Source organism: Mytilus galloprovincialis, chromosome 9 (genome assembly GCF_965363235.1).
Source record: "Mytilus galloprovincialis chromosome 9, xbMytGall1.hap1.1, whole genome shotgun sequence".
Taxonomy (NCBI): Eukaryota; Metazoa; Mollusca; class Bivalvia; order Mytilida; family Mytilidae; genus Mytilus; species Mytilus galloprovincialis.
In genome coordinates, this window is record NC_134846.1 from 63,705,223 (window position 1) to 63,733,200 (window position 27,978).

The 27,978-nt window shown below is 32.3% G+C and overlaps 2 protein-coding genes across 6 annotated transcripts in view; one reads left to right on the top strand and one right to left on the bottom strand.

The window, feature by feature from the left end:
* The window catches only part of LOC143045596 (RNA helicase aquarius-like), a 68,809-nt gene that overhangs the window by 24,319 nt on the left and 16,512 nt on the right, over positions 1-27,978 (top strand). For all 3 annotated transcript variants that reach the window (XM_076218199.1, XM_076218201.1, XM_076218200.1), the window contains exons 20-27: positions 863-1,030; positions 1,626-1,732; positions 4,160-4,329; positions 4,539-4,670; positions 5,158-5,295; positions 5,868-6,048; positions 6,454-6,563; positions 8,586-8,721. In XM_076218199.1, the coding sequence (XP_076074314.1) occupies positions 863-1,030; positions 1,626-1,732; positions 4,160-4,329; positions 4,539-4,670; positions 5,158-5,295; positions 5,868-6,048; positions 6,454-6,563; positions 8,586-8,721 (1,142 nt within the window). The remainder of the gene's footprint in view (positions 1-862; positions 1,031-1,625; positions 1,733-4,159; positions 4,330-4,538; positions 4,671-5,157; positions 5,296-5,867; positions 6,049-6,453; positions 6,564-8,585; positions 8,722-27,978) is intronic.
* On the bottom strand, positions 19,973-27,162 carry LOC143045597 (uncharacterized). Of its 3 annotated transcripts, none has more exons than XM_076218202.1 (2): positions 27,041-27,162; positions 19,973-21,591 (listed from the first exon to the last, which is right to left on the bottom strand). In XM_076218202.1, the coding sequence occupies exon 2, from the start codon at positions 21,586-21,588 to the stop codon at positions 20,068-20,070; it is 1,521 nt and encodes a 506-aa protein (XP_076074317.1). In that variant the 5' UTR covers positions 21,589-21,591; positions 27,041-27,162; the 3' UTR covers positions 19,973-20,067. The 3 variants fall into 3 exon arrangements, with proteins under 3 accessions (XP_076074317.1, XP_076074320.1, XP_076074319.1); XM_076218205.1 differs by having other exon boundaries at positions 27,077-27,154; XM_076218204.1 differs by having other exon boundaries at positions 27,005-27,147.

Below are 27,978 nucleotides of genomic sequence, written 5' to 3' on the forward strand. Positions count from 1 at the left end.
CCGGCAAATACGACAGCTCGACGTCTGTGACGTAATATGCCAAACAACGTCCTCATTCGATATATGACGTCACGACATAATGACCGTTACATTTGGGACAAATTGGAGAAAAACATATCACTGTTTAATCTTCCGTTTTTTAATTGACAGAAATACAGCATTGATGAGAAGCTTGCATAAATTACACCATGGACATATGTGTCCCTCCGGCACTGCCGGTGTGGACATATGTGTCCCTCCGGCAGCAAGATGTGGTATGAGTGCCAATGAGACAACTCTCCATCCAAGTCACAATTTATAAAAGTAAACCATTATAGGTCAAAGTACGGTCTTCATTATAGGTCAAGGTACTTGTTTTCATTTGGCCAATAGTTTGATTAGTTTGTGAAATACTGTCATATTTAAACATTTCATAATATTTAGAAACCGGTAGAGTGTAGACTCTATTAAGAATCTTTTAAAAGAAGTTGATAAAAAAATTATAATTGTTTTACATAAAATAAATTGACTTTGTCTATGCCAAAAATAATCCTGCTTTAAGGGGAGTCCAATGTATAGCCACAACTACATCTGAACAAACACTTAAAAAAATAATTTGCCATTAAATTTAGAGTTTCAGTACTGATGCATAAAATTTGATAATGGATTTCGATATATTCTTTTCAAATGCCTTATTTAGTTTCAGGGTTTGAATAGTAAATAAAACATTGCTCTGTCATGAGAGTATTGGAAACAAATTTTGTGTTGCTTTTTTTCAGAAAAACAGTTTTATTTTACTGGTTTAGTCAGGTAAATAAAAACAAATGTTCATAGAATTATTATTTGTCACAGTAGATTTATCTTGAATGGACTTTATTTTTAGGTTTAAGGAAACATGATGTTGCTTTCCTAATAACACTACGACCAACTGTTCCTATGAGTCACAAATATAACCACAAAGAACCATTTATACCACAAGTTGGACTGACATATGTCAGAGGATGTGAAATAGAGGGCATGTTGGATGCAGAAGGCAAAGTTATAGAGGAAGGTATATATATTTGGTGTATGATATAAAATGTACTGGAAGTACTAGATTATTCTGTTAACTAGGAGCGAATTTTAGAAGGTTTATTTTTGAAGTGACAGCTCATTTTCCCAAAAAATAATTAGGGCTATTCCAGAAAAAAATGTATGGAGGGGTTGGAAGGCACATTATATTAATAATATATGGGTGATGGGTATCAGAGCAACTTTTCACACTATAATGCACTATAATTCTGAATTACATTTGTCTGGGTGGTTGGTGCTGACAAAAACTGCCTCCCCCCCCCCCCCCCCCCCCTCGCATACATTTTTTTCTGGAATAGCCCTTACTTGAAATACATGTATTCTAAATAGAATGTTGATTTTGCATTGAGAAACTTAAAAAAGTTCAAAAAGGAATATTCATAACTAAATACAAAAATTAAATTGGGATAAATTGTCAGTTAACAGTAAAGGACGGTACCAGTTTTGAAAGATATAAGAAGTTAAATGAAAAAGGTTTATATGTTTTATTAGTTTCCAAGTCAACTTTGGCTGTTAATTTTATCATCAATCCAACAAATGTAAAATCAAATGTTAAAATTAATTATCCATTTTAGGACCAGAGCCCAAACCAGATTTGCCTGGTGACTTAAGAACGTTCAGGGTATGGTTAGATCCCAATCAGTACCAACAAGACATGTTAGGTACTGCAGAAGGTAAAGAGGTAAGTGGAGTCAATATGTTTGTATCTTATAGAATATTTTAGTTTGAAAATGTATTTATATATGCATGTTTTCATGACATGGTTTATAGTAATTACCACTTGCTTTATTGATGTGGTTTGATTCCCAATAAGACAACTATCAGTTAAAGTACAAAGTACAAGGATTTAAACCATTACAGTGAAACCTATAACAATGAGCAAAGCCCATACTGTAAAGTAGTCACTTTCACCCAATATTAGCTTTTTAGCTCACCTGGCCTAAAAGGCCATGTGAGCTTTTCTCATCACTTGGCGTCCGTCGTCGTCGTCGTTAACAATTTTTCAAACATCTTCTCCTCTGAAACTACTGAATGGATTTGAATGAAACTTAACATGATTGTTCCTTAGTATATCCTGCACAAAATGTGCGCTTCGATTTTTGATCCGTCAAAAAACATGGCCGCCGTTACTTAAAATAGAACATAGGGGTCAAATGCAGTTTTTGGCTTATATCTCAAAAACGAAAGCATTTAGAGCAAATCTGACATGGGGTAAAAATGTTCATTAGGTCAAGATCTATCAGCCCTGAAATTTTCAGATGAATCAAACAAACCATTGTTGGGTTGCTGCCACTTAATTGGTAATTTTAAGGAAATTTTGCAGTTTTTGGTCATTATCTTGAATATTATTATAGATAAAGATAAACTGTAAACAGCAAAAAAGATCAGCAAAGTAAGATCTACAAATAAGTTAATATGACCAAAATTGTCAATTGACCCCTTAAGGGGTTATTGTCCTTTAATGACAATTTTTCACAATTTGTTATCATATTTGCTAACTTTAAAAAATCTTCTCCTCTGAAACTACTGAATGGATTTGGTTAAAACTTAGCATGGTTGTTCCTTAGATTATCCTGCACAAAGTGTGTGCTTTGACTTTTGATCCGTCAAAAAACATGGCCGCCGTTACTTAAAATAGAACAATGGGGTCAAATGCAGTTTTTGGCTTATATCTCAAAAACGAAAGCATTAAGAGCAAATCTGACAGGAGTAAAAATGTTCATTAGGTCAATATCTATCAGCCCTGAAATTTTCAGATGAATCAAACATCCAATTGTTGGGTTGCTGCCACTTAATTGGTAATTTTAAGGAAATTTTGCAGTTTTTGGTCATTATCTTGAATATTATTATAGATAAAGATAAACTGTAAACAGCAAAAAAGATCAGCAAAGTAAGATCTACAAATAAGTTAATATGACCAAAATTGTCAATTGACCCCTTAAGGGGTTATTGTCCTTTAATGACAATTTTTCACAATTTGTTCATCATATTTGCTAACTTTAAAAAATCTTCTCCTCTGAAACTACTGAATGGATTTGGTTAAAACTTAGCATGGTTGTTCCTTAGATTATCCTGCACAAAGTGTGTGCTTTGATTTTTGATCCGTCAAAAAACATGGCCGCCGTTACTTAAAATAGAACATAGGGGTCAAATGCAGTTTTTGGCTTATATCTCAAAAACGAAAGCATTAAGAGCAAATCTGACATGGAGTAAAAATGTTCATTAGGTCAATATCTATCAGCCCTGAAATTTTCAGATGAATCAAACATCCAATTGTTGGGTTGCTGCCACTTAATTGGTAATTTTAAGGAAATTTTGCAGTTTTTGGTCATTATCTTGAATATTATTATAGATAAAGATAAACTGTAAACAGCAAATATGATCAGCAAAGTAAGATCTACAAATAAGTCAATTTGACCAAAATTGTCAATTGACCTCTTTAGGAGTTATTGCCCTTTAAAGACTTTTTTCACAATTTGTTCATCATGTTGACTTACTTTAAAAAATCTTCTCTTATGAAACTGCTGTATCAATTTCAGCTAAACTTAGGCTAAATGAGTTTCAGAGTTTCAGAGTATCTAGTATAAATTTTATATTTCATTTCCTTGTATGTCAAGAAACATAGCTCCTATGGCTAAAATAGAACATAGGAGAAAATGATTTTTTTTTGCTTTTGAAGAAAATAGGACGATTCAAAGAACATTTAAATAAATTGAAAAGCCAAAATAATCATTGATGAGAGATTAAACCAAAAAAATTCAGGTGAGCGATTCAGGCTCTTGAGAGCCTCTTGTATTAAGTTTAGACTCAGTAAATTGTTCAAACTTCAACAAAACCATACAAATCATTTCAACATAAATTTGTGTCTATGCTTTTTTACAGCTGTCAGATCAATTGTTAATATCTATAAAACCAGATAATTTTTCAAGAAAATTGTGTAACTGTTAATACACTTTTTTTATTACTAATTTTCCAACTACATTCTATATTAGAAAGAACACAAACTAATAACACCTTTTATATGCATGAGACTATTATGTTCATTCAAAAAATATTTTTGTATAAACATTTCAGGCTATAAGATATCATTTAAATCTGTATATTATAGGATGCATATGAAACATTTAATGTAATAATGAGAAGAAAGCCTAAAGAGAACAACTTTAAAGCAGTGCTGGAAACTTTAAGAGATCTTATGAATACACATTTTGTGGTACCTGACTGGTTACATGATCTTATTCTAGGCTATGGGGAACCAGATGCAGCTCATTACTCAAAGTAAGAACTATCATAGTTGAAGAATTTGTCTATCATATAAACTTTTCATGTGAAACAAATTCTATAAATTGGTTAAATATATTCATTTACACAAATAGTCTAATTGATTTTAATTTATTGCATTAATATAAGTACTTTACAAAAGAAAATCAATAAATTACATTTTGAAGTGACAGTTTCAGATTAACAAAATATATTTTATATTTCAGATTACACAACCAGATAGAAAATTTAAATTGGAATGATACATTTTTATCAATGGATCATTTACGAGCCAGTTTTCCTAATTGCCCTATAGAGGTCACCACTGATGATGTCACTAAACATATACCACCATTCAGGTATATAAAATATATTATCATGGGTCTGTGAAAAAAAAAATCCATTATTGAGATAAAAATTGACCATTTGGCTTCAAAATATTCTGTTTGCACTTTATGCTTGGATTCATTAATTTAGTCTTCATAGATTTTTTTATGTTGTAAAAAACAATAACAAAGTTAGGTAACTGTGAATATAAATCATTGTAAAAATTGGCTGAAAGGTCTTAACAAGAAGTTAAGTTGGTTTACTGTATAAACTAACACAATGTTGCTAGTTAAAATTCTATGTTTTCTACTAGTTTTTATTCTATAATAGAAATCACAGTCTTTTTTAAATGATTCAAGTGCTGTTTAGAGGCTAAACAGTATGATTGATGATAAGTGATAATGTACATGGAGAAGTTTCAAAACTATAGAAATTGAATGCACATAATAATGAATAGAAAAAAATCAACCTGCCTTAAAAAGTAATACCTTCTGACAAATTCTTATTCTTTGATGTTAGGTTATCTATCAAAGATAAAGAGTCCGATAGCAATAAAAGGAAGGAAGGCGAAGATCAACCCAAGACACAGAGACATATAATAGTAGATCCTTATGTCATATCTAATAGAGGACCTTATCCTTATTGTTTACCTAAAAAGTAAGTTTTGTTATTCCATTTTCTTTATACTTCAACTTAAAAATCAACTTTAAAAGAAGACTCTATAAGACTCAAGATTGCTTGGACTCAGAAATCAAATTAAAAAAATCAACTATTTTAGGATCTTCAATGAAAAACTTTAAATATTGATACATGAATTGCATAATGTTGTAAAGATTGTGAATTCATTTTTTCATTTTTTTTATATCACTTTAAAAGCACTAGAACCTGAATTATGAAAATTAATAGGGACGCTGTGTCAATAAATCTAAGTAGACCAGGTCAGCATTTAGTTGAGGTGCACATACCACAACAAAATTATAATCATATGATGGAATATGTAAATCTTAAACTTCCCATTAGCAGGACTTTTCAAATGCTTATGTAAACAATGTAATGAAATATACTCATTATATGCTGTTTCTTAGGTTTGTCATGGAAATCTGAAATTTACCGTAGCTGTCTTATGCATTTTATATGATGTTTGCAATAAAATTTAGTTTATATCTGATAACAACTTGTGTTAATCATCCTATGATCATTTTCCTAAATTTTGAATGTTTTGGTTATAGAAATAGTGTTCCATTTACGCCAACTCAGACAGAAGCTATCTATTCTGGTATGCAGCCAGGACTGACCATCATTGTAGGACCTCCAGGAACTGGCAAAACTGATGTCGCTGTACAAATCATATCTAATATTTACCACAACTATTCTGATCAGAGAACATTAATAGTTACACATTCTAATCAGGTCAGATATTATACAGAATTATGAGTTAGATATATAAAACCAGATTTTTTTTATAAGTTTTGTTCAAGTTAACTCTGTACACATTATAGTTCATAGTCTAGATGGTTTGTGATGAAAAGAAGTTTTCATATATTAACATCTGTCCATACAATTTAAACAGATAATAAATATAATCTTCATACAAAACATGTTTAGTGAATTATTCGAAAATAAATGTACCAACAATTCTATACATTTTTTTTATTAAAGGGTAGTTGGTTATAAAAAGACTCGATGGTAAGATATATGTACTAAATTCTAGCAGATAAAAAATGGAAGAATAAGACATTTATATTGTGTAACCAAAGTGCACAAAATTTTTACATGAGACATTCGAGTCTAATATGATTATTTTTCTCTATTTAGGCTTTGAATCAACTGTTTGAGAAGATCATGGCTTTAGACATTGACGAGAGACATTTATTACGTCTTGGTCATGGAGAAGAGGCCTTAGAAACAGAAAAAGATTTTAGCAGGTAAGAATATGTTTTTATTTTTTACTTACACAGACTTTTTAAAAGTCTGTTGTTTGCTTTCATAGACTCAAAAGTCCAGGTAAGCTTTTGCCATCACTTGACATCTTGTGGCATGAGTCTTAGTCTCCCAGCGTTATTGTTTTCATATCTGAACTTACTGGAATGACTGTTACCAAATTTTACTTGAATGATTCATAGGGCATCTTGTTAAAGTATATCTAGTAATATAATCCATCAACAAACATGGCTATTTTGGGTTTATGTCCTTTATAACTTGACCATATGTTTTGGAAAAATTTAGAGTGGATGTGGATCAAAGCTGCTTACAATCATTCTTGGGCATGAAAGATTGCTGCCACTTTTTGGAAAGATTAGAACTTGTTCTAAATCTTTACTTAGGCACCAGCCTCCCTAACAACAGGACAGGTTAGCTACTGTTACTAAATGTATTCACACTGAAACATAGTTCCCTTTGGTTCTGATATATGTGCACATAATACACATATAAACTGAAAAAAACTGGGTATATTATTGGAGCAGTTCATTCAAGAATGTATGTCATTAAGGTGTGTTGATGTACAGGCTTTTAAAAAACATTTTGATTAGGTAACTGGGTATTGATTCAACTAGTATGATTGACAACTGTCATTATCACTAAACAATCAGAGACAAGGTGAACCTTTAATTACAATGCCCCACCTCCTAAACTGCCAATCAAATTGACCACATTACCTATCAACCTCAGTCTTACATAATTATACAGACCACTCAATATAATTCTTAATACACAAGTATTTGACCTCATAATTGAATACACAAATGTGTATATTAGATGTTTGATATTTATAAGGATGATAGATTTATTTATTGCCAATTACTTTTGATCTACATTACATAAAGTGATTCTGTAAATTATATCTGAAAGATAAATGATTAATGGATTAACAAGATCTTAAAAAAATGAAATATGAATATAAATATGAATAAATAAAAGGTATTCAAGTAAGGCCTATAATTTACTTGATACATTTCCAATAATCATCTGTAATTAATCAACAATCAAATTAGTACACTTTTTTTTTATCAGGAATTGGCTTGAAACAGTTTAAAAATTTTAAAACTTTTAATTATAAAAAACCATTGTTTATTAGTTTATTTCCCATCAATCATTATGTCTATTTTAGTCATTTGAATTTTTATTAGAAGTGAATACATATGTTTGCAATCAAAAAAGAATCCACATTTCAATAAGACAAGTTTTTTAATTGGGTACGTTGAAAAAGTACATTTTCAATGCCCTGTGTTGAAAAATACTTTAAAAATTGATCAAAAGGCACTCTAAAACTTTTAATCTTCAATGCCCTATAACCTCTGTTTCAACTTATAAAATGCCCCATAACAACATTTTTTTAATTTTGTTTGTTGACACTTTAAAGTTTAAAGCTGTTGGTCCAGATTTATGTCTTACAAGGATAGTTGGTAACATTTACTAGAAGAATTTTTGCATTTTTTTGTTTTTTTGAAACATGTTCAGAACCAGCAACATAATTTCGATAAGATATGAACTGCAGTTTAAATAAAATTGTGCAAATTAAGAGACCAATATTATTTAATTTGAGCTCATTTTATCTTCATACTGGAAAGCAAGTTTCCTTCTAAAGACCTGCTGTAAATGCAATTTTCAGCAATAGTGCTTTATAAATGTTCATTTTTCCCCACCATACCTTAATATGAAATAATTCAAACTACTCTTCTAATCTTTCCATGAGTGATTTCCATCACTTTGATTTTTTATTGGCATATTTTTGCCAGGTAAAAGATGCAGGCTTCTTAGAACTTTTCTATGACTTATAATGAAGAATTTCAATGATTCCAATATGTTCATCCAGCAATCCAAACACCAGTTTTTAGGTAAACAAAAGTTGGCCTCAGATTGACAAAAAGTCTGGAGTTTGCTTTATATAAGGGAGGTAGTAATGGTATCGTTGCTGATATTTTATAAGCTGCATCTATTTTTTGTAGATATGGAAGAGTAAACTATGTCCTTGCTCAGAGATTGGAATTGTTAGAAGAAGTAGGAAGATTACAATCTAGTTTAAGTGTGATAGGAGATATGTCTCACACCTGTGAGACAGCTGGCTATTTTTATCTTTATCAGGTATGATTACTAACAGAAGTTGTAAATAAAATATCGCATGTTTACCACAGCGCTATAAAAAAAATAATCCTGGGGAGAATATTGGATTGCATTGCTTACAGAGTTATGAAATACACCTTGCCTTAAAATAGGCCTAGCTAGGTCCTTATATAAATGAGGCTATAATGATGTAAAAAATATTATATTTACATGAGAGATCAACCTTCTAACTTCCAGGGGAGGGGGTATGGATTTTTGGGGTATTGATTTTTTCTAAAAATTTATTCTGATCCAAGTTTTGATGGAAAAAATATGTATTTTAGAATGCTAATTCCCTCCATACATTATAGTGTCAAATTTTGAAGAAGAAAAAAATAGTATTGCTTGTGTTGAAAAACTAAACAAATAATTTTCTGGCTAAGAAAAAAGCCCATGCGTGTTTCGTCTACAAAAGACTGATCAGTGACGCTCGAATCCAAAGAAGTTAAAAATGCCAAATAAAGTATGAAGTTGAAGAGCATTGAGAACCAAAATTCCTAAAAGTTTTGCCAAATACAGCTAAGGTGATCTATGCCTGAGGTAGAAAATCCTTAGTATTTCAAAAAATTCCAAAATTTTGTAAACAGTTAATTTATAAATATAACAATATCAATGATAATTCATGTCAGCACAAAAAGTGCTGACTACTGGGCTAGTGATACCCTCGGGAAATAAATCTCCACCAGCAGTGGCATCGACCCAGTGGTTGTAAATAAACTTGTCATAGATACCAGGACTAAATTTAGTATATACTCCAGACGCGCGTTTCGTCTACAAAAGACTGATCAGTGACGCTCGAATCCAAAGAAGTTAAAAATGCCAAATAAAGTACGAAGTCGAAGAGCATTGAGAACCAAAATTCCTAAAAGTTTTGCCAAATACAGCTAAGGTAATCTATGCCTGAGGTAGAAAAGCCTTAGTACAGTCGACTCTCGTTATGTCGAAGTCAGTCAGACCAGAGAAATATTTCGAGATACACGTAGTTCGAATCAAACGAACACTGGAAGTTCGACAATCTAAGGGACACAACTCTTGCTTAGCTTGGTAAAGCTAAAATAAATTAGGGTGAATATGGTAAGGGGATCGATATTCTAGTATCAGATCGATGGATTTGTATGTCACAGTCTTTTATTATTATGAAGGCATTATTTTTATTTATTCAATTCTTTCAATTAAAAAAAATCCTATGGCTTTTCCAAGAGAGTAATTTCCAATTGATAGTTTCGTTATTCAGGTCGGTTATAGCTGACAAAATTGTTTATTCTCGGATACCAGAGATTTAAAAAAAATATTGATTTCTATTCATTTTGTTTTATCTCACTCTTTCTTTTCAAAAGAAAATATAACAAGATTAAAGACGCCGTTTGAGTAGTTTTTAAGTGATCATCAACGGAAGCCATAATCCTCACTTTATACACACCCAAGCTCATTACTGTAAATCACAAATTAATTGTTTTGTAAACATTTTAAATACTTTTTCATGAACATTAACAATGTATCACTAATTATTTGTCAAAATTCTATAAAAGATAATCTTAGGTAAACACTCATGGAAATAGCATGTCATAAATCAATACAGTGGTCAGTGACCGGGAATTTAATTACACGTGTATTGTCAGATTAACTATTCAATCCATTTAAATCCCGGAGGTCCTGTTTTGACATATGTGTATTAGTTCGAGATAAAAAATGAATTTTGAATGCTTTTGTTAACCTTGGGACCGTAAATTTAGTTCGACTCAACCGAAATTTCGACTCATCCAATTTGGACTCATCAGGAGTCGAATTACATACTTTTGTATGGAATAAAGTTCGAGACCACGTGAAAACTTCGACTCATCCGAAATTTCGAGTCAACCGAGTTCGAGACAACGAGAGTTAACTGTATTTCAAAATATTCCAAAATTTTGTAAACAGTAAATTTATAAATATAACCATATCAATGACAATTCATATCAGCACAAAAAGTGCTGACTACTGGGCTAGTGATACCCTCAGGGAAATAAATCTCCACCTATGTCATATATAATGGATATCTGCCATTGGCTTGCTCCCAACAAATTACATATGTTGCTATTGCCTGGTCAAAACTGGGTAGTTAATTAGAAGACAGCTGGTACTATGAGAATTAATCCAACAGTTCTGTGATAGTTCCATCCCCTATGGCCTGTGGAAATCTGTTGGCTAGATTTGAAACAGTAAAAGAAAACTTTTTATAATGAGAATACCATATAATATGTTGAATGCAAAATCAAATAGCTAGTTCTCCTCTCACAGGTATTATTATGATGTCAACATAGAGTGCACAATGCTTCACTTGTTTATTGATTATTTAAACTCAAACTCCCATGATTAATTTATAAATCTTGAATTGCACACATCGCTTTCGCTTAGCAATCAGCTCTTTCGACGACGGTACAGGTCCTCTTTTTATTGACATTTCCCTTAAGTGAATTAAAAAGAAACAAAGTCACAATATCGTAAAAGCTAATCACAAACTACTTACCTTAAACATTTAAAGGGCTTTTGCTGTTTTCCATAAAGAAAAATAAACAATGGCAACAAAACAATTATTTTAAAACTCTCGATATTTTTCGTTTAATAATGAAAAAATCCGAGAAATGCGATATCACTAACAACCATTTCATCAAAACATTGAAAAAGCGTGTAATTGCGTGTAAAGTGGTGAAAAGTGTGCGCAGTCCATGTGACAAAATCCTCGAGTATAAACCGTTGAAAAAGCGTGTAATACACGCAAAAATATTATTTCATTTGGCAACTATCCCCCCCTCTTTTGAAGATAAATGGTTGCTCCCTTACAGCTGCATATATATGCATTTGATATATATCATATATGTACATAGAGTGCAATTGATTAAATGCACATGGGTTTAACTACCACTGTAAGCATTAATATTAATAAGTAGAAGCAAATAAAGGGCAGATGAGCCTATATATATGCTGTTCCTAAGTCTCAAAATTCTGCTTGCTCTGGCTAAGTCCTCAACATGTTTCTTTTCTCAGTTTAGATCAGCAGTTCCTCTAAGGATTAGAAATGGAGAGCTTGATATATAGTCCAGTGTCTCAGTCCTGTCTTTTTTGTCTCTCTTAATTTAATGCCTCCACAACTGAAAGTTGGGGGGGGGGGGGGGGGCATATTGTTTTACCCTTGTCTGTCCCATTATGTGTAAATAGTTATTCTGCATAACTCCTCCTACAGTTTGTATCCTAGGAAGTTTTCACTTTGCTTTGCTGTTTGTAGCTAAATTGAAGGTGTGCATGTGGTTAGGGTTTTGATTTTTAGCTCACCTGACCTGAAAGGTCAAGTGAGCTTTTCTCATCACTTGGCGTCCGTTGTCCGTCATCCCACGTTTGTCGTCCGTCGACTGTAAACTTTTACAAAAATCTTCTCCTCTGAAACTACTGGGCCAAATTTAACCAAACTTGGCCACAATCATCATTGGGGTATCTAGTTTAAAAAATGTGTGGCGTGACCCTGCCAACCAACCAAGATGGCCGCCATGGCTAAAAATAGAACATAGGGGTAAAATGTAGATTTTGGCTTATAACTCTGAAACCAAAGCATTTAGTGCAAATCTGATGGACGTGAAATTGTCTTATAGGTGAAGATCTATCTGCCCTGAAATTTTCAGACAAATCGGACAACCTGTTGTTGGGTTACTGCCCCCAAATTAGTAATTTTAAGGAAATTTTGCAGTTTTGGGTTATTATCTTGAATATTATTATAGATAGAGATAAACTGTAACAGCAATAGTGTTCAGCAAAGTAAGATCTACAAATAAGTCAACATGACCAAAGTTGTCAAGGAGTTATTGCCCTTTATAGTAAATTTTTAACCATTTTTCTAAAAATTTTAGTATTCTTTTAAAAAATCTTCTTCTCTGAAACTACCGAGCCAAATTTAACCAAACTTGGCCACAATCATCATTAGGGTATCTTGTTTAAAAAATGTGTGGCGTGACCCTGCCAACCAACCAAGATGGCCCCCATGGCTAATTATAGAACATAGGGGTAAAAGGTAGATTTTGGCTTATAACTCTGAAACCAAAGCATTTAGTGCAAATCTGACAGGGGGGTTAAATTGTATATCAGGTCAAGATCTATCTGCCCTGAAATTTTCAGACAAATTAGACAAACCGTTGTTGGGTTGATGCCCCAGAAACAGTAATTTTAAGGAAATTTTGCAGTTTTTGGTTATTATCTTGAATATTATTATAGATAGAGATAAACTGTAAACAGCAATAATGTTCAGCAAAGTAAGATCTACAAATAACTCAACATTACCAAAATTGTCAGTTGACCCCTTAAGGAGTAATTGCCCTTTATAGTAATTTTTTAACAATTTTCATAATTTTTTGTAAGTTTTTGTAAATTTTTAGAAAATATTTTCCACTGTAATTACTGGGCCTAGTTCATTATAGATAGAGATAATTGTAACAACAAGAATGTTCAGTAAAGTAAGATCTACAAACACATCACGATCACCAAAACACAATTTTGTCATGAATTTATCTGTGTCCATTGTTTAATATGCACCAAGGTGAGCGACACAGGCTCTTGAGAGCCTCTAGTTATTAATATTTGCTCTTTTGGGAGATAGTTGAACTTAGTCATTTTTTTGGAGTGATGAAGGTTAATCCAGAAAAGCGCTTCAGACGCATAAAATTATAAGCATGTTGTTTTCATATAGATTCTACCACTGCATATAGTGTTATTTGATATTTATCCACTCGAGACAGTTAAATTTTCAAATTTAAAATGTGAGGCTCTCTTAGCGTTTTAGATATTTAAAATTCAACTGTCAAAAGTAAATAAATATTGTATTAAACAAGATTTAGTTGTGGAATCTGTTTCTCTTATGGTTTTTGTCGAGCCTGCAACTTTTGTTAGCGTTAGCTAACTTCTTAAAAGCTTTATATTTTAGAAGGTGGAAGACCTAGACGCTTCATACTTTGTATATGGATGCCTCATTTAACGAAGTTTCTGTCACTGACATGTCCAATGTCCTTGACCGCATTTTCATGATTTAGTGACTACCTGGTACTTGAAAAAAAAGTTAAGATTTTTTGTAATGTTCAATTCTCTCTTATTATAAATAATAGGATAACTATTTTTGGTACGTGCATACCTTGCAGGGTCCTCATGCCCGTCAGACAGTTTTCACTTGACCTTGACCTCATTTCATGGATCAGTGAACAAGGTTAAGTTTTTGTGGTCATATCTCAGATACTATAAGCAATAGGTGTAGTATATTCAGTGTATGGAAGGACTGTAAGGCGTACATGTCCAACTGGCAGGTGTTATCTGACCTTGACCTCATTTTCATGGTTCAGTGGTTATAGTTAAGTTTTTGTGTTTTGATCTGTTTTTCTTATACTATATGCAATAGGTCAACTATATTTGGTGTATGGAATGATTGAAAGGTGTACATGTCTAGCTGGCAGGTGTCATCTGACCTTGAACTCATTTTCATGGTTCAGTGGTCAAAGTTAAGTTTTTAAGTTTTGGTCTTTTTTTTCTAATACTAATTGCAATAGGTCAACTTTTCTTTATGATATATTTGTCAGTCGCACAGGTTTTATTTGACCTTGACCTCATTTTCACAGTTCATTGCTCAGTGTTAAGTTTTTGTGTTTTGGTCTGTTTTTCTTAAACTATATGCAATTGGTTAACTATATTTGTTGTATTGAAGAATTGTTAGCTGTACATGCCTGCCTGGCATGGTTCATCTGACCTTGACCTCATTTTCATGGTTCATTGGTAAATGTTTAGTTTTCTTGTTTAAGTTTTTGTGACAGTTGTAATAAAGCTTTATATTTAGGACTATCAACATAATATCAATGATTAGTAAAGAAGGCGAGACATTTCAGCATGTGCACTCTTGTTTAACAATATGCAGGCAAATTTATTCTTTCTCTTGAAATGATCTGCAAAAAGATGTGTTTTTTCTATGTGATGTCATCAGGCAAGGTTGAAAAAAACATGTTTTATTTTTATTTTATCAACATGTGATTCGTTTGATCTCAGTTCTATATTGGTCAAAATTCTATTATGATGTCATATTTATTGCTTTCTTCGGAATTTACTATTGTAACGACATGAAAAAAGGCAACCTTGCCTGATGACATCACATAGAAAAAACACATCTTTTTGCAGATCATTTCAAAAGAAAGAATAAATTTGCCTGCATATTGTTAAACAAGAGTGCACATGCTGAAATGTCTCGCCTTCTTTACTAATCATTGATATTATGTTCTCCCCAGAAATTTTGGATAGCATCACATTTTGCGTAAAAAAAATAACTCTATTTATTTTAATGTCATTTGTCGCGTCGCGTTGATGCTCTATTTCCTTTATATGTTTTAGTTTATATTGCTCAATTCATAACTGAGAATACAATTAAACTATAACCACAAAAACAGTTGTTTCAGTTTATGTTTTCTTTATTCATTTATAGTTACAGAATTATTTTTTTCCTTTTGTGCCAAACAAAAATAAATATGTGGTTTCAGTTACCCAACAATAAGTCAAATGAATGAATGGTTCATTATACATGTTATAGTGCAACCTGTATATATACAAAACTCAATATCTAGTACACAAAATTAACTATTTTTTATATTATATTAAGTAAAGATAAAGTAGCAAAAAAAATCAATTTAAAAACTTTTTTATCATGTTTATGAAATTCATTGTTTCATGGCACTCAATGAATTAGTCCCAGTTGTTTCTTATCTTTACATCAAAATGATATGTATTTTTAACAAAGTTATCTGAATAACAAATAGTCTGTTAATGCGTAGTTTTCTCTCTTGGTATATTTTTTCTGTCTACTGTCCATCTGTTGTCATTATCGTGAAAATGCGGATTTTTGTCATATCTGGTCCGGTTCCTATCCGTAGTTTACACAAAAATGTGCAATGGCGGCCGTAGAAAAATTTACGAAAATGAGTCCGAGAATAAACATTATTTGACAAGATATTGTGAATGAATAAGACGCTTTTAATGCATTGAATGGATTAAACATAAACTTTAGCCAATTATGATAACTTTTTAAAGAAGTATTAAACTTATTTTAGCTCTAAACCAAAATTCTCGCTCTCGTATTACCGGAAGAGAAAAAAAGTAATTTTTGGAGAGTTGCACAAATAAACGATCTTTAAAAAAATTAAAAAAATCGTTTCAATCTTTGAAATTTCGTAATACAAAACATAGATTTCGAATTGTTTTGTGATTGCATTTTTCCATGTCGAAATTGGTGACACGTGTTAGTCACAAGTGTCAGCTTGGGATATTCGCATACAAACAGTTATCACCCTGAGGGCAATTAACACCTAGCTATTTAATCTCTTAATTGCCTTTAGTGTCCGACTTAAAGGGATTTCAATTAAAGGTGATATAATTTTTATGATCATAATCGATAATAGATGAAAGTTCAAAATTGAGGACAAGTAAAATAGCATCTTCAAAATAATTATAGCGTCGCGGGAATTATTATAGCATCACGGTGAAAAAATATAGCGTCGCGGACGCTAAAACGGCCTGGGGAGAACACTGAATGTTTTATAACAAGCCTTTCTAAAATTGTCCCTTTACAAATTTTGATATTACATAAACAAGGTGTCAACCCCTCTGTGCAAAGTTGACCTTAGATAGATTTGGCCCCTTATTTTTAAGTAGGTATGGCAAACCAATGGGAGATAACTCCAAATTACCCTAAATAATTGTTCCCAGATGTGTGTAAAAATAAAATTATGGGTGACCTCCGATTACGGCCTTCTGTTAACTTGTTAAACCTCAGAAAGTTCTGATTGCTTTTGATAGATATTATATGAATATTCATGATTCTGTATATTATAATTTTCGGGAATATGTTGAAATATTTGAGGTACAAACAAGGGTTTGAAAGTTACATTTGTTTCTAAAAAATACAAGGGAATATTATACAGCCATAAAATGTACTTTTTTATTAAGTTTAATATATTAATTAAATAATAAGGTCCAATAAATAAATCTAGATAGCTGTGTTCATATCAAAATTAATTTTTATAAATTACCCTCCTTTTTGTGTATACAGAGTTATTTCCCTTGCATGGACAATTTTTGGTTTAGTTTTGATTGGAAATCAGCGGTGATAGTTTTTTTTTGCATTATACAGCCAGTTTATTGCGATTTAAAGATAGTTCAACCACTTGCCATTGCACACGAGATAGTAAGGATACTGAATAATGTGGTTTAACAACAAAAATCAATATATGTATTTTCAACATGTTCAACTAAAAGAATAGGAATCCATGCAGTAGCTATTCACATTCAATGCATTTTGAACTTCATTCCTGAATGAGATTGGTTTACAGATTTCACTGTATAAATATTGTAACTGATATACAGATATGAATTTACTTTCTGACATGATTATTTTGTTTGAAATTTCTCAAATAAAAATAATGTTATATTATTTTCATTGTTTTTCAGTGCAACAGGTATTGTAGTCCGGTAGAATAATTGTTAGAAGGTTGTTGTTTATTTTTATTTATAAGCATTCACTATATATGCTACATTGTATATAAGAATAAGAATATTTCATTAAATAGAATGTTAATGAAAGGGAACATTCTAAAACTATCATGACTAAACAAAGACAGATGACATATTTCAAAACTTTTCTCGTCTCTCATGGTACAACTGATTTTTATAGTTCATTCTTATGTTGTACTGTCACAGGTCAGGGAATTGGGCACCCACTAACATGTTTAACCCGCCACATTCTGTATGTATGTGCCTGTCCAAAGTCAGGAGCCTGTAATTCAGTGGTTGTCGTTTGTTGATGTGTTAATTATTTGTTTTTCGTTCAAATTTGTACATAAATTAGGCCGTTAGTTTTCTCGTTTGAGTTGTTTTACATTTGTCATTTCTGGGCCTTTTATAGCTGACTATGCGGTATGGGCCTTGCTTATTGTTGAAGGCCGTAAGGTGACCTATAGTTGTTAATTTCTGTGTCATTTGGTCTCTTGTGGAGAGTTGTCTCATTGGCAATCATACCACATCTTCTTTTTTATACACTCACAAACATATACATTTGTATATAAAGAGTAATATTCATATTTATTTTTTGTTTCTTTAGATTTAAATGTTTATAAAGTTTTACTTTACATTTTCAATATATACCAACTGATGCTCTGAAAAAAAGGAATATATAAAGGTATCGTCATGTTATGTGACTTTGGACAATAGAATTTCATGAGAGTGGTTGAAATTTTCATGCTTTATGCTTGATTTTGACCAAAAAACTTAATATGGAGGATTGAAATTGACTAACAAGATGTAAAAGAAGCAATATAAACAAAACTATAACCCAAATGATTAAAAAAATATATTTTATTATTTTTTAAAGAGAGGAAACAGTTTTTCCAGAAAAGTAAAAAATTACCTTTTTGAAAATTTGCTATTTCTTTGTTGTTTTTATGTGTATTGATAAAAGTGAAACTGTTTTGAAAATGTCTTTACAATGCCTTTAAAATGAGGTTAAGTTGTCTAAGATCAGTTGATTTTAAAAAAATCACTTTCCGTACCTATTTTAAGGTATTTTTTGTCATATAGCTCTTCAACTGTATCAGTACTTATACATCCTTGGCTTTGAAATATTTAGATTTGAGTGCTCCTGATGAAGGTAAATCCAATTTTTTGTTCAAACTTCAAAAAATATAGCACCACTTAGGACTATTAGGACATGTGATGTGAACATTAATTATTGTGAACCCAATTGTACCTTTCGATAGATTCACCTGATAGTTACCTGTACATTTAAACAAGAAATTTAAAGGTCTGAGTGAATAAACTACACGGAGAACAATACCTGTTGTATTTGTTAGATGGGACAATAGAACTGCCAAAAGTTAAAATGAACAGGTAACTATAATGTGAATCTATGGAAAGGTATCATTGGGTTAGCAATAAAAAGAAGCCCAAAAACACTTCCCTTCATTTCTCTGACATTCAAATTTCACACCAAATATCAGGGAGAAATCCGTTTGCGCCAAAAATTTGTCCTTTTGCGCCACAACTTTTTTCTCCAATGCTACGTTTGCGCCACATGTTTTAAAATTACATGGTATCATTTGTGCCAAAAATAAAACATACGATTGGGCCAATTCGAAGAAAAGTACTTCCCTCCTCCTTTATTTGGACTTGAAACCGCCAGTTTACACGGCGAGTGTTCCCTTTTCTGAAACATATCCCCTTCTAACTGCTGCTACATGGGTACTTCCCAATTTAATGTATGTAGTAGCTTGTAACTCTGCTTTATTGTCCAAAAAACACAAACATTGAAGGATGAAATGCATAAAACAGTTCATTGTAATTCTTGTGGAATTCTTCTGCTCCATTACTGGTAAGTCTTGCGGTAGATAGTTTCAGCCCATACGCATGGTAGAAACAAATCACTGTGTCATCAAAATATGTGACTTAAACATAATCAGCAAAAGATTCCATTTTCTTCTATTTTGGCATATCTTGTATTAAATATTCAGCAAAGCAATAAGTTTTCTTCTCTCTCTGTACATGGACCGTCTAATGCATTTTAAGTCATTTCTCTCCAGATGCTCATCTACATGATGAAATATCTTTTAACATATGATACTTTTAAAGCCAAAAATAAGAATAGATATATATTAATCATTAATTAATATGATAGTTATAGATTACCATTGATCATCTCAACGAGATTGGTTTTCTAGCTTGAGCCAGGACGGCAAAAGGGAGAAATGCAATCGAGTTGAGATGACCTACAATGATAATCTGTTTATCGCTATTTTACCTATGACGACGTTGTCAATTTCAATTCAATTTCGTTAGCCTGCCAAGTGCCTCCTTAGTTTCTAGCCATAATTTTCCATCTCAAGCGAGTAGCATGATATGAAAAATTATCAAAGGAAAAATGCACAAAATAGCGATAAATATGTCTACAGGTAAATTGGTGCAAATGAGCTCTGAATATTGGCGCAAATGATACATTTAGAAAACAAAATTTGGCACAAATGATACCCATGAAAAACAGTAATTGGCGCAAACGGACTGCTGCCAAATATCATCACTGAGGAATATCAGGATATGTGATGTGAACTCAACATTAAATAAACAGTAACCACACAATAAAGGTATATATAATTATATGCACTTGCCTACCATTCATCTCATATTCAAACTTTACACCTAATATCATCACTAGTGAACAATTTATTAATTGAATATTGTATATTTCTTTCACCAGGATGTTTTATCATAAGATTTATCAATGTTTATGTTATCTCATTTTAAATTATATTTTGCCAAGTATGTACCTCTTAAATCACAAAAAAAACCTGAAGACTCATTATGTTTAAAACAAATACAGTGAGGTTTTTTCAGTCCATCCTCTTCACTAATCAATACTTTACTATCCTGTCCATCTTTTGATATAACTATTATTCTACTAGATCCAAAGTCTGTTACAATAATGTTACCATACGTATCTATACAAAGTCCTTCTGGTTTGGATAAATCCTGTATATATTGCCAGATCTGTTTACCTGATTCATCATAACAGTATACTGCTTTACCAAAACGGTCACTATAGATAACTCTGTCATTACAATAAACCAGGTAATGCAGGTTTGATTTACTCTCTACTTGTATTGACTTCAGTGTATTACCTTCCAAGTCTATAATACGGATTTGTTTACCAGCCAAACCTACGGCTAGAGACTTATTGGAGAATGATAAACTGTAGCATGGTTTGTCTAATGTGATAACTTTGGTAACAGTTTCATTCTCCATATTGAAGATCTTAATGGCATTCTCATAAGGACAAGCTATGGCAATCGTGTTCTGATTGATCTGTGTAACACTCCTCCCTTTACCAGGTATAGGTAATTGTTTCTGAAGTTTGCCATCAGAAGTAAATAGATAAACTTTACCTTCAAGTTCCACTACTATTTCTCTTCCATCCATCAGACAAATCATGTCACTTATATAATGCTCTGTGTTGATCTCTATCTTTGTCTCAATATTCATGGTCATGTTGTTTATGTTGGATTGTTTTCCTAATTCTACTTGTGCTTTCCTCTTTACACTGGCTTCTCTTTTCATTGCTACTTCTGTCTTTATAACAATAACTTCTCCTAGCGATTCTAATGAACCCAACTTGTTCAGTATCTTTTCTATTTCATCATTTTGCTTCATTTTGATTTCAACTTCATTTGCTCTTTCATTATCATCCAGATCTTCCACATATCGTTGGCATTGATGGACTTTTTGTTCAATCTTATGTATACCAAGAAATGATTCTAGTTTAGAACTGTTTATTGTGACTGTTTGTAAATGTTCTTTTATTTCTCTCAAGTTTTCCTTTTCCCCTTCAATTTCAGAAATAAAATCAATTGTTTTAGATTTTTCCTGCTTCCAGATGATATCTGTTTCATGGCATAACTTCTTCTCAAGGTGATCTAAATGTTTGTTTATTTCCTGTCTAATTCCTTTAATTGACTTTTTTATACTACCACATTGATTTTCTCCAGTTTCAATGTTTTTGGATTTGTTGTTGATTAATGTTTCCAAAAAAGATAAGATAGAATTTATGTCCTTCTCTACAGATTCCTTTGATTTTTCAATTTTAGTTTTCTCCACGACACCTGCTAAATTTTGTATTCCCAAACATTTTGAATGACTACCCATAGTGGAAATACATTCATCACAGCAAGGCATCAAATGACTGGGGCAGTACGAATTGAGCTGTTTACCATGTTTTTCACATTCTGTTTTGATAGGCTGGCTAGCTTTACTGGATGCCATGACCTGAACATAAAAAAAAAGTTATTTAACTAACTTCAATGTACAGTGAACTCCATATGAGTATAGCATTTAAATCATTTTGCAAGTGCTGTTTATTTTTTCACTATTCTTATCATGAAAATGCAATGTTGAATAATCAGCTCATAAATTCGTATTGTTTAAAATAAAGTGGTACAGCTTTGATATATTGAGACTCGATTAAAAGATATGCCTTTGAGTTATTTTTGTTGTCACATAAATTTGAGCTTTGGTACACATTTTCAATATTGTGTGACTCTAATCTTAATTGACTAGGATTATTAGTGTTTCTACCCAAGGTCGATGGTTCTCCCTGGGCAATTTGGCTTCCTCAACCATTAAAAACCAACCATGACAAAACAGGACAATAGTTTTGAAAGTGTGTTAAACATCAACCAATCAATTAATCATTATTATGTGAACTGTTCAACCCCTTCGTCCCCAATCCTTCCTGTAGTCATGATGGCTACCACCATTCTTTGATGGCCTGTATGACCGTACATACTTTTTTAGAACTGCCCCAGCTGAACTGTCCTGACAGCAAGGACTTCAACCATGCAGTGCATGGTCCATAAACTCTTCCCAGATGTCTGTTTATGAAAATATGGGGATAAAAAATTTAGGTTGTTTAAGAGTTCTAAATTGGAAAAACATGAATAGTAGCCAAAATCAGGTGGGGGTTGGCATCAATTTAACCCATTAGCTTGAGATGGATAACGCATTGTCAGTGTTCAGATATTTAAAGGAAAATAATGTCAACATTGAAAGTGAAACATAGGTTCATCATTTGATTGACTAATTCGATCAACAAAAAATAATTCTTATACAGGTGAAAGACAATGATAAACATATACCAGTATTTTTGTCGATCCTGCAACTTTTGTTGCAGAAAGCTCAACATAGGGATAGTGATCCGGCGGCGGCGGCCGCGGTGTTAGCTCACTTTTTAAAAGCTTTATATTTTAGAAGGTGGAAGACCTGGATGCTTCATACTTTGTATATAGATGCTTCATGTTACGAAGTTTCCGTCAGTCACATGTCCAATAACCTTGACCTCATTTTCATGGTTCAGTGACTACTTGAAAAAAAAGTTCAAATTTTTTGTAATGTTGAATTCTCTCTTATTATAAGTAAAAGGATAACTATATTTGATATGTGCGTACCTTGCAAGGTCCTCATGTCTGTCAGTCAGTTTTCACTTTACCTCGACCTCATTTCATGGATCAGTGAACAAGGTTAAGTTTTGGTGGTCAAATCCATATCTCAGATACTATAAGCAATAGGGCTAGCATATTCAGTCTATGGAAGGACTGTAAGGTGTACATGTCCAACTGGCAGGTGTCATCTGACCTTGACCTCATTTTCATGGTTCAGTGGTTATAGTTAAATTTTTGTGTTTTGGTCTGTTTTTCTCATACTATATGCAATAGGTCTACTATATTTGTTGTATGGAATGATTGTAAGCTATACATGTCTAGCGGGCAGATGTCATGTGACCTTGACCTCATTTTCATGGTTCAGTGGTCAAAGTTAAGTTTTTTGAGTTTTGGTCTTTTTATCTAATACTATATGCCATAGGTCAACTATATTTTATGATCTTTATGTCAGTCGAGCAGGTTTTATTTGACCGTGACCTCATTTTCACGGTTCATTGCACAGTGTTAAGTTTTTGTGTTTTGGTCTATTTTTTTTAAACTATCAGTAATGGGTCAACTATATATGTTGTATAGAAGCATTGTTAGCTGTACTTGTCTGCCTGGCATGGTACATCTGACCTTGACCTCATTTTCAAGGTTCATTGGTCTTTATTTAGTTATCTTGGTTAATGTTAAGTTTATGTGACAGTTGTAATAAAGCTTAGCTTTATACTTAGGACTATCAACATAATATCAATGATTAGTATAGAAGGCGAGACATTTCAGCGTGTGCACTCTTGTTAATCTATAATATGAAATTAAACAGACCATGAAAAGACTATTTGCAAGAGTTGCTTAATCTGTTTATTTCTATATTTATGTTTCTATCGCTTATATGGTCGTTGAAGGTGGTCAGGGGTCAACTTGATAGTTAATTAGATGGCGTTTAAACTAAAATAGTCAGGAAAAAACGAAGCTAACTCACGACCTGTAAACTGTTTGTTTTAAGACAATAATAGTTTGGATAAAGGTTTAAATTGTTATAAATCTGAGTGAAATCGGTGAACATGAATTTGACAGCTAGTGCCCCTTTAATAAAAGAAGTTTTGAGTATTGGAGTATGGGACATTTATATACAGTAATATAGATATACAAGGTACCCCTAGACATCTAGATGTAAACACACACTCTTCAATAATTGGCAGTTGTCCATACAAGATGGCAAGCTCTAAATTACCATTATGAATCAAAATTTTACTAAATTTGGTCATAAGAATTATTTCAGAGAATACATTTCCATCTGACAAGATTCACTTGACATCGGCCTCATTTGCATGGCCTTAGATTTTTAGCTCACCTGTCCCGAAGGGACAAGTGAGCTTATGCCATCACTTGGCGTCCGTCGTCGTCGTCCGTCGTCGTCGTCCGTCGTCTGTCGTCGTCTGTCGTCATAAACTATTTCAAGAATCTTCTCCTCTGAAACTACTGGGCCATATACTTTCAAACTTTAACTGAATGTTCCTTAGGGTATCTAATTTATAAATTGTATCCGAAGTTTTGATCTATCAACAAACATGGTCGCCATTGCTAAAAATAGAACATAGGGGTCAAATGCAGTTTTTGGCTTATAACTCAAAAACCAAAGCATTTAGAGCAAATCTGACATGGGGGTAATATTGTTTATCAGGTCAAGATCTATCTGCCCTGAAATTTTCAGATGAATCAGACAACCCGTTGTTGGGTTGCTGCCCCTGAATTGGAAATTTTAAGGAAATTTTGTTGTTTTTGGTTATTATCTTGAATATTATTATAGATAGAGATAAACTGTAAACAGGAATAATGTTCAGCAAAGTAAGATTTACAAATAAGTCAACATGATGGAAATGGTCAGTTGACCTCTTTAGGAGTTATTGCCCTTTATAGTCAATTTTTAACCATTTTTCGTAAATCTTAGTAATCTTTTACAAAAATCTTCTCCTCTGAAACTACTGGGCCAAATACTTCCAAACTTTAATTGAATGTTCCTTAGGGTTAATAGTTTGTAAATTGTATCTGAAGTTATGATCTATCAACAAACATGGTCGCCATTGCTAAAAATAGAACATAGGGGTCAAATGCAGTTTTTGGCTTATAACTCAAAAACCAAAGCATTTAGAGCAAATCTGACATGGGGTAATATTGTTTATCAGGTCAAGATCTATCTGCCCTGAAATTTTCAGATGAATCAGACAACCTGTTGTTGGGTTGCTGCCCCTGAATTGGTAATTTTAAGGAAATTTTGCTGTTTTTGGTTATTATCTTGAATATTATTATAGATAGAGATAAACTGTAAACAGGAATAATGTTCAGCAAAGTAAGATTTACAAATAAGTCAACATGACGAAAATGGTCAGTTGACCCCTTTAGGAGTTATTGCCCTTTATAGTCAATTTTTAACCATTTTTCGTAAATCTTAGTAATCTTTTACAAAAATCTTCTCCTCTGAAACTACTGGGCCAAATACTTTCAAACTTTAACTGAATGTTCCTTAGGGTATCTAATTTATAAATTGTATCCGAAGTTTTGATCTATCAACAAACATGGTCGCCATTGCTAAAAATAGAACATAGGGGTCAAATGCAGTTTTTGGCTTATAACTCAAAAACCAAAGCATTTAGAGCAAATCTGACGTGGGTAATATTGTTTATCAGGTCAAGATCTATCTGCCCTGAAATTTTCAGATGAATCAGACAACCTGTTGTTGGGTTGCTGCCCCTGAATTGATAATTTTAAGGAAATTTTGTTGTTTTTGGTTATTATCTTGAATATAATTATAGATAGAAATAAACTGTAAACAGCAATAATGTTCAGCAAAGTAAGATCTTCAATTAAGTCAAATTGACCAAAATTGTCAATTGACCACTTAAGGAGTTATTGCCCTTTAAAGACTTTTTTCACAATTTGTTCATCATGTTGACTTACTTTAAAAAATCTTCTCCTTTGAAACTGCTGTATCAATTTCAGCCAAACTTAGGCTAAATGAGTTTCAGAGTATCTAGTATAAATTTTATATTTTATTTCCTTGTATGTCAAGAAACATAGCTCCTATGGCTAAAATAGAACATAGGAGAAAATGATTATTTTTTTTGGCTTTTGAAGAAAATAGGACGATCCAAAAAACATTTAAATAAATTGAAAAGCCAAAATAATCATTGATGAGAGATTTAACCAAAAGAATTAAGGTGAGCGATTCAGGCTCTTGAGAGCCTCTTGTTTAGCTTTTCAGCGCTTTAATGTTTCATAGGCAAGGAATCATACCACATCTTATTTTCATAAATCCTTTTCTGAGTATTAGTCAGTCTTAAACATTGAAGTCCACCCTTGTTTTAGTATTGCCATACAATAAAAGTTTTAGCAGGAAATTTGATGAATGATATTATTTCTCTACACATGACATTTCAAAGTATCCACTCTTGTTTGAGAACTAGGTACATAATAGTTATTGAAAAAATGATCATTATCGTGATATATGGACTGTCCTACAGGCTGTCCATATATCACAATAATGACCAGTTTTTCAATGACTATTATGTTTATTTGATTGAGAAACTTTGTTTCAAATTGTTGAAAGTAACCTCGAGATAATGAACAATTTCTATAGGAAAGAGTGAAGACTGGTCATAGTTTTAATTAACTATAAGTCACTTCAGTATATGAAATACAAAATAAAGTTTAATATAATTTTAAAAGTAGCAAAACGGTCATTAGAGTTGTCTGCAGTGGCACACGTGTCTTCCATTTTCTTAACTGTAAACTATAGTCAAGTCTGAATTGTGATTGCGTTTTATTATGGGACATCACTAAAACAGAGAAACCACGCCTCACTGGTCATTATCATATAAAAGGCTGTTAAGGGCTGGTTTTCTGGTCCGTTTTGTTCTGTTAATGACGGATGAAATTTATTATTGAAGAATAAAGAATGTCATGTGGCTTCTTTTTATCCAATAAGATAAGCTTATTCTTAACCGATATGAAATAATATATAATAAAAGAGTTTTCATAGGAAATATTGTAAATAATATTCCTCTTGACATGACATATTTCAGTGTATCCACTCTTGTATTTAGTATAGCCTTACGAGAAGAGCTATTGTAGAAGTATTCGGGAATTATTTTGCCCTAAGAGATATCTTTTGTCTGAGTATTAGATTAATATAGAAATTCACTTTGTACAATATTCTCCAATAAGATTACTTTAACTTTATAAGTTGTACAAACAAATACCCAAAATTAAAGTATGAAGTATTTTCTACTGTGTACCTCTTGTTTTAGGTAAATATCAATTCATCTGTTTACATTTAATTTTACTTTCTGTTCTGTGTCTTTAACCAAAATGTCGTCATACCAGGAAGTTAATTAAGACATGTTTATACATGATCCAGTAAATATTTAAATGACTGATTATACCTGTACAAGATATGATATCTTAAAATAATCTTAGTTTAAAAATAGATTTAAAAGTTTTTATATGTTGTTTTTTATGCCCCCATGCCCTTGCAGTTGGGGGGGCACATTATTTTACCCTTGTCTTGTCTGTCTCTCCTTCTGTCCTTCCGTCCATCCCACATCCCATTATGTGTATATAGTTATTCAGCATAACTCCTTCTACAGTTTGAATCCTAAGAAAGTTTCACTATTCTGTCTGTACATATATTAAAGGTGTACATGTGGTCAGGGTTTTGATTTTTATTTATTTTTGCTCTTTATGGAGATAGTTGAACTTTGTCATTTTTGAACGACATAAAAAAATCTATGAAGGATAAAAAAAACTTAATTCAAATAGTTTGGGGGTGGGGGTCAAAATTGCTGCAAGTTTTGTTTAACTGATATCGATTCTATATATATCCTTACTGGTCAATCAATTTTTCCCCAATTTAAGTTAAGAGGGGGGTAGGGGAGGGTCAGTGAAAAAAATATATGAACCAAGTTTTTTATCCTACATTGAACTTTTAATGTCACCCTAAGGGGTGCATTGTGTTTCCAGATAACTCCTCCTACAGTTTGGATGCTAGGAAGTTTTCACTTTGCTATCTTTTTGTACATATATTAAAGTTGTGCATGTGGTCAGGGTTGACCACTGACGTCTGTCTGTCTGTCTGTCCGTCTATCTGTCCGTCTTTCCATCCGTTCAATTATGTGTATATAATATCCCATATAATTCCTACAGTTTGAATGCTAGGAAGTTTTCACTTTGCTGG

What these genes read in the sequence shown, in the direction of transcription:
- LOC143045597 (XM_076218202.1), bottom strand. Translation starts at nt 21,588, where the DNA reads ATGGCATCCAGTAAAGCTAGCCAGCCTATCAAAACAGAATGTGAAAAA.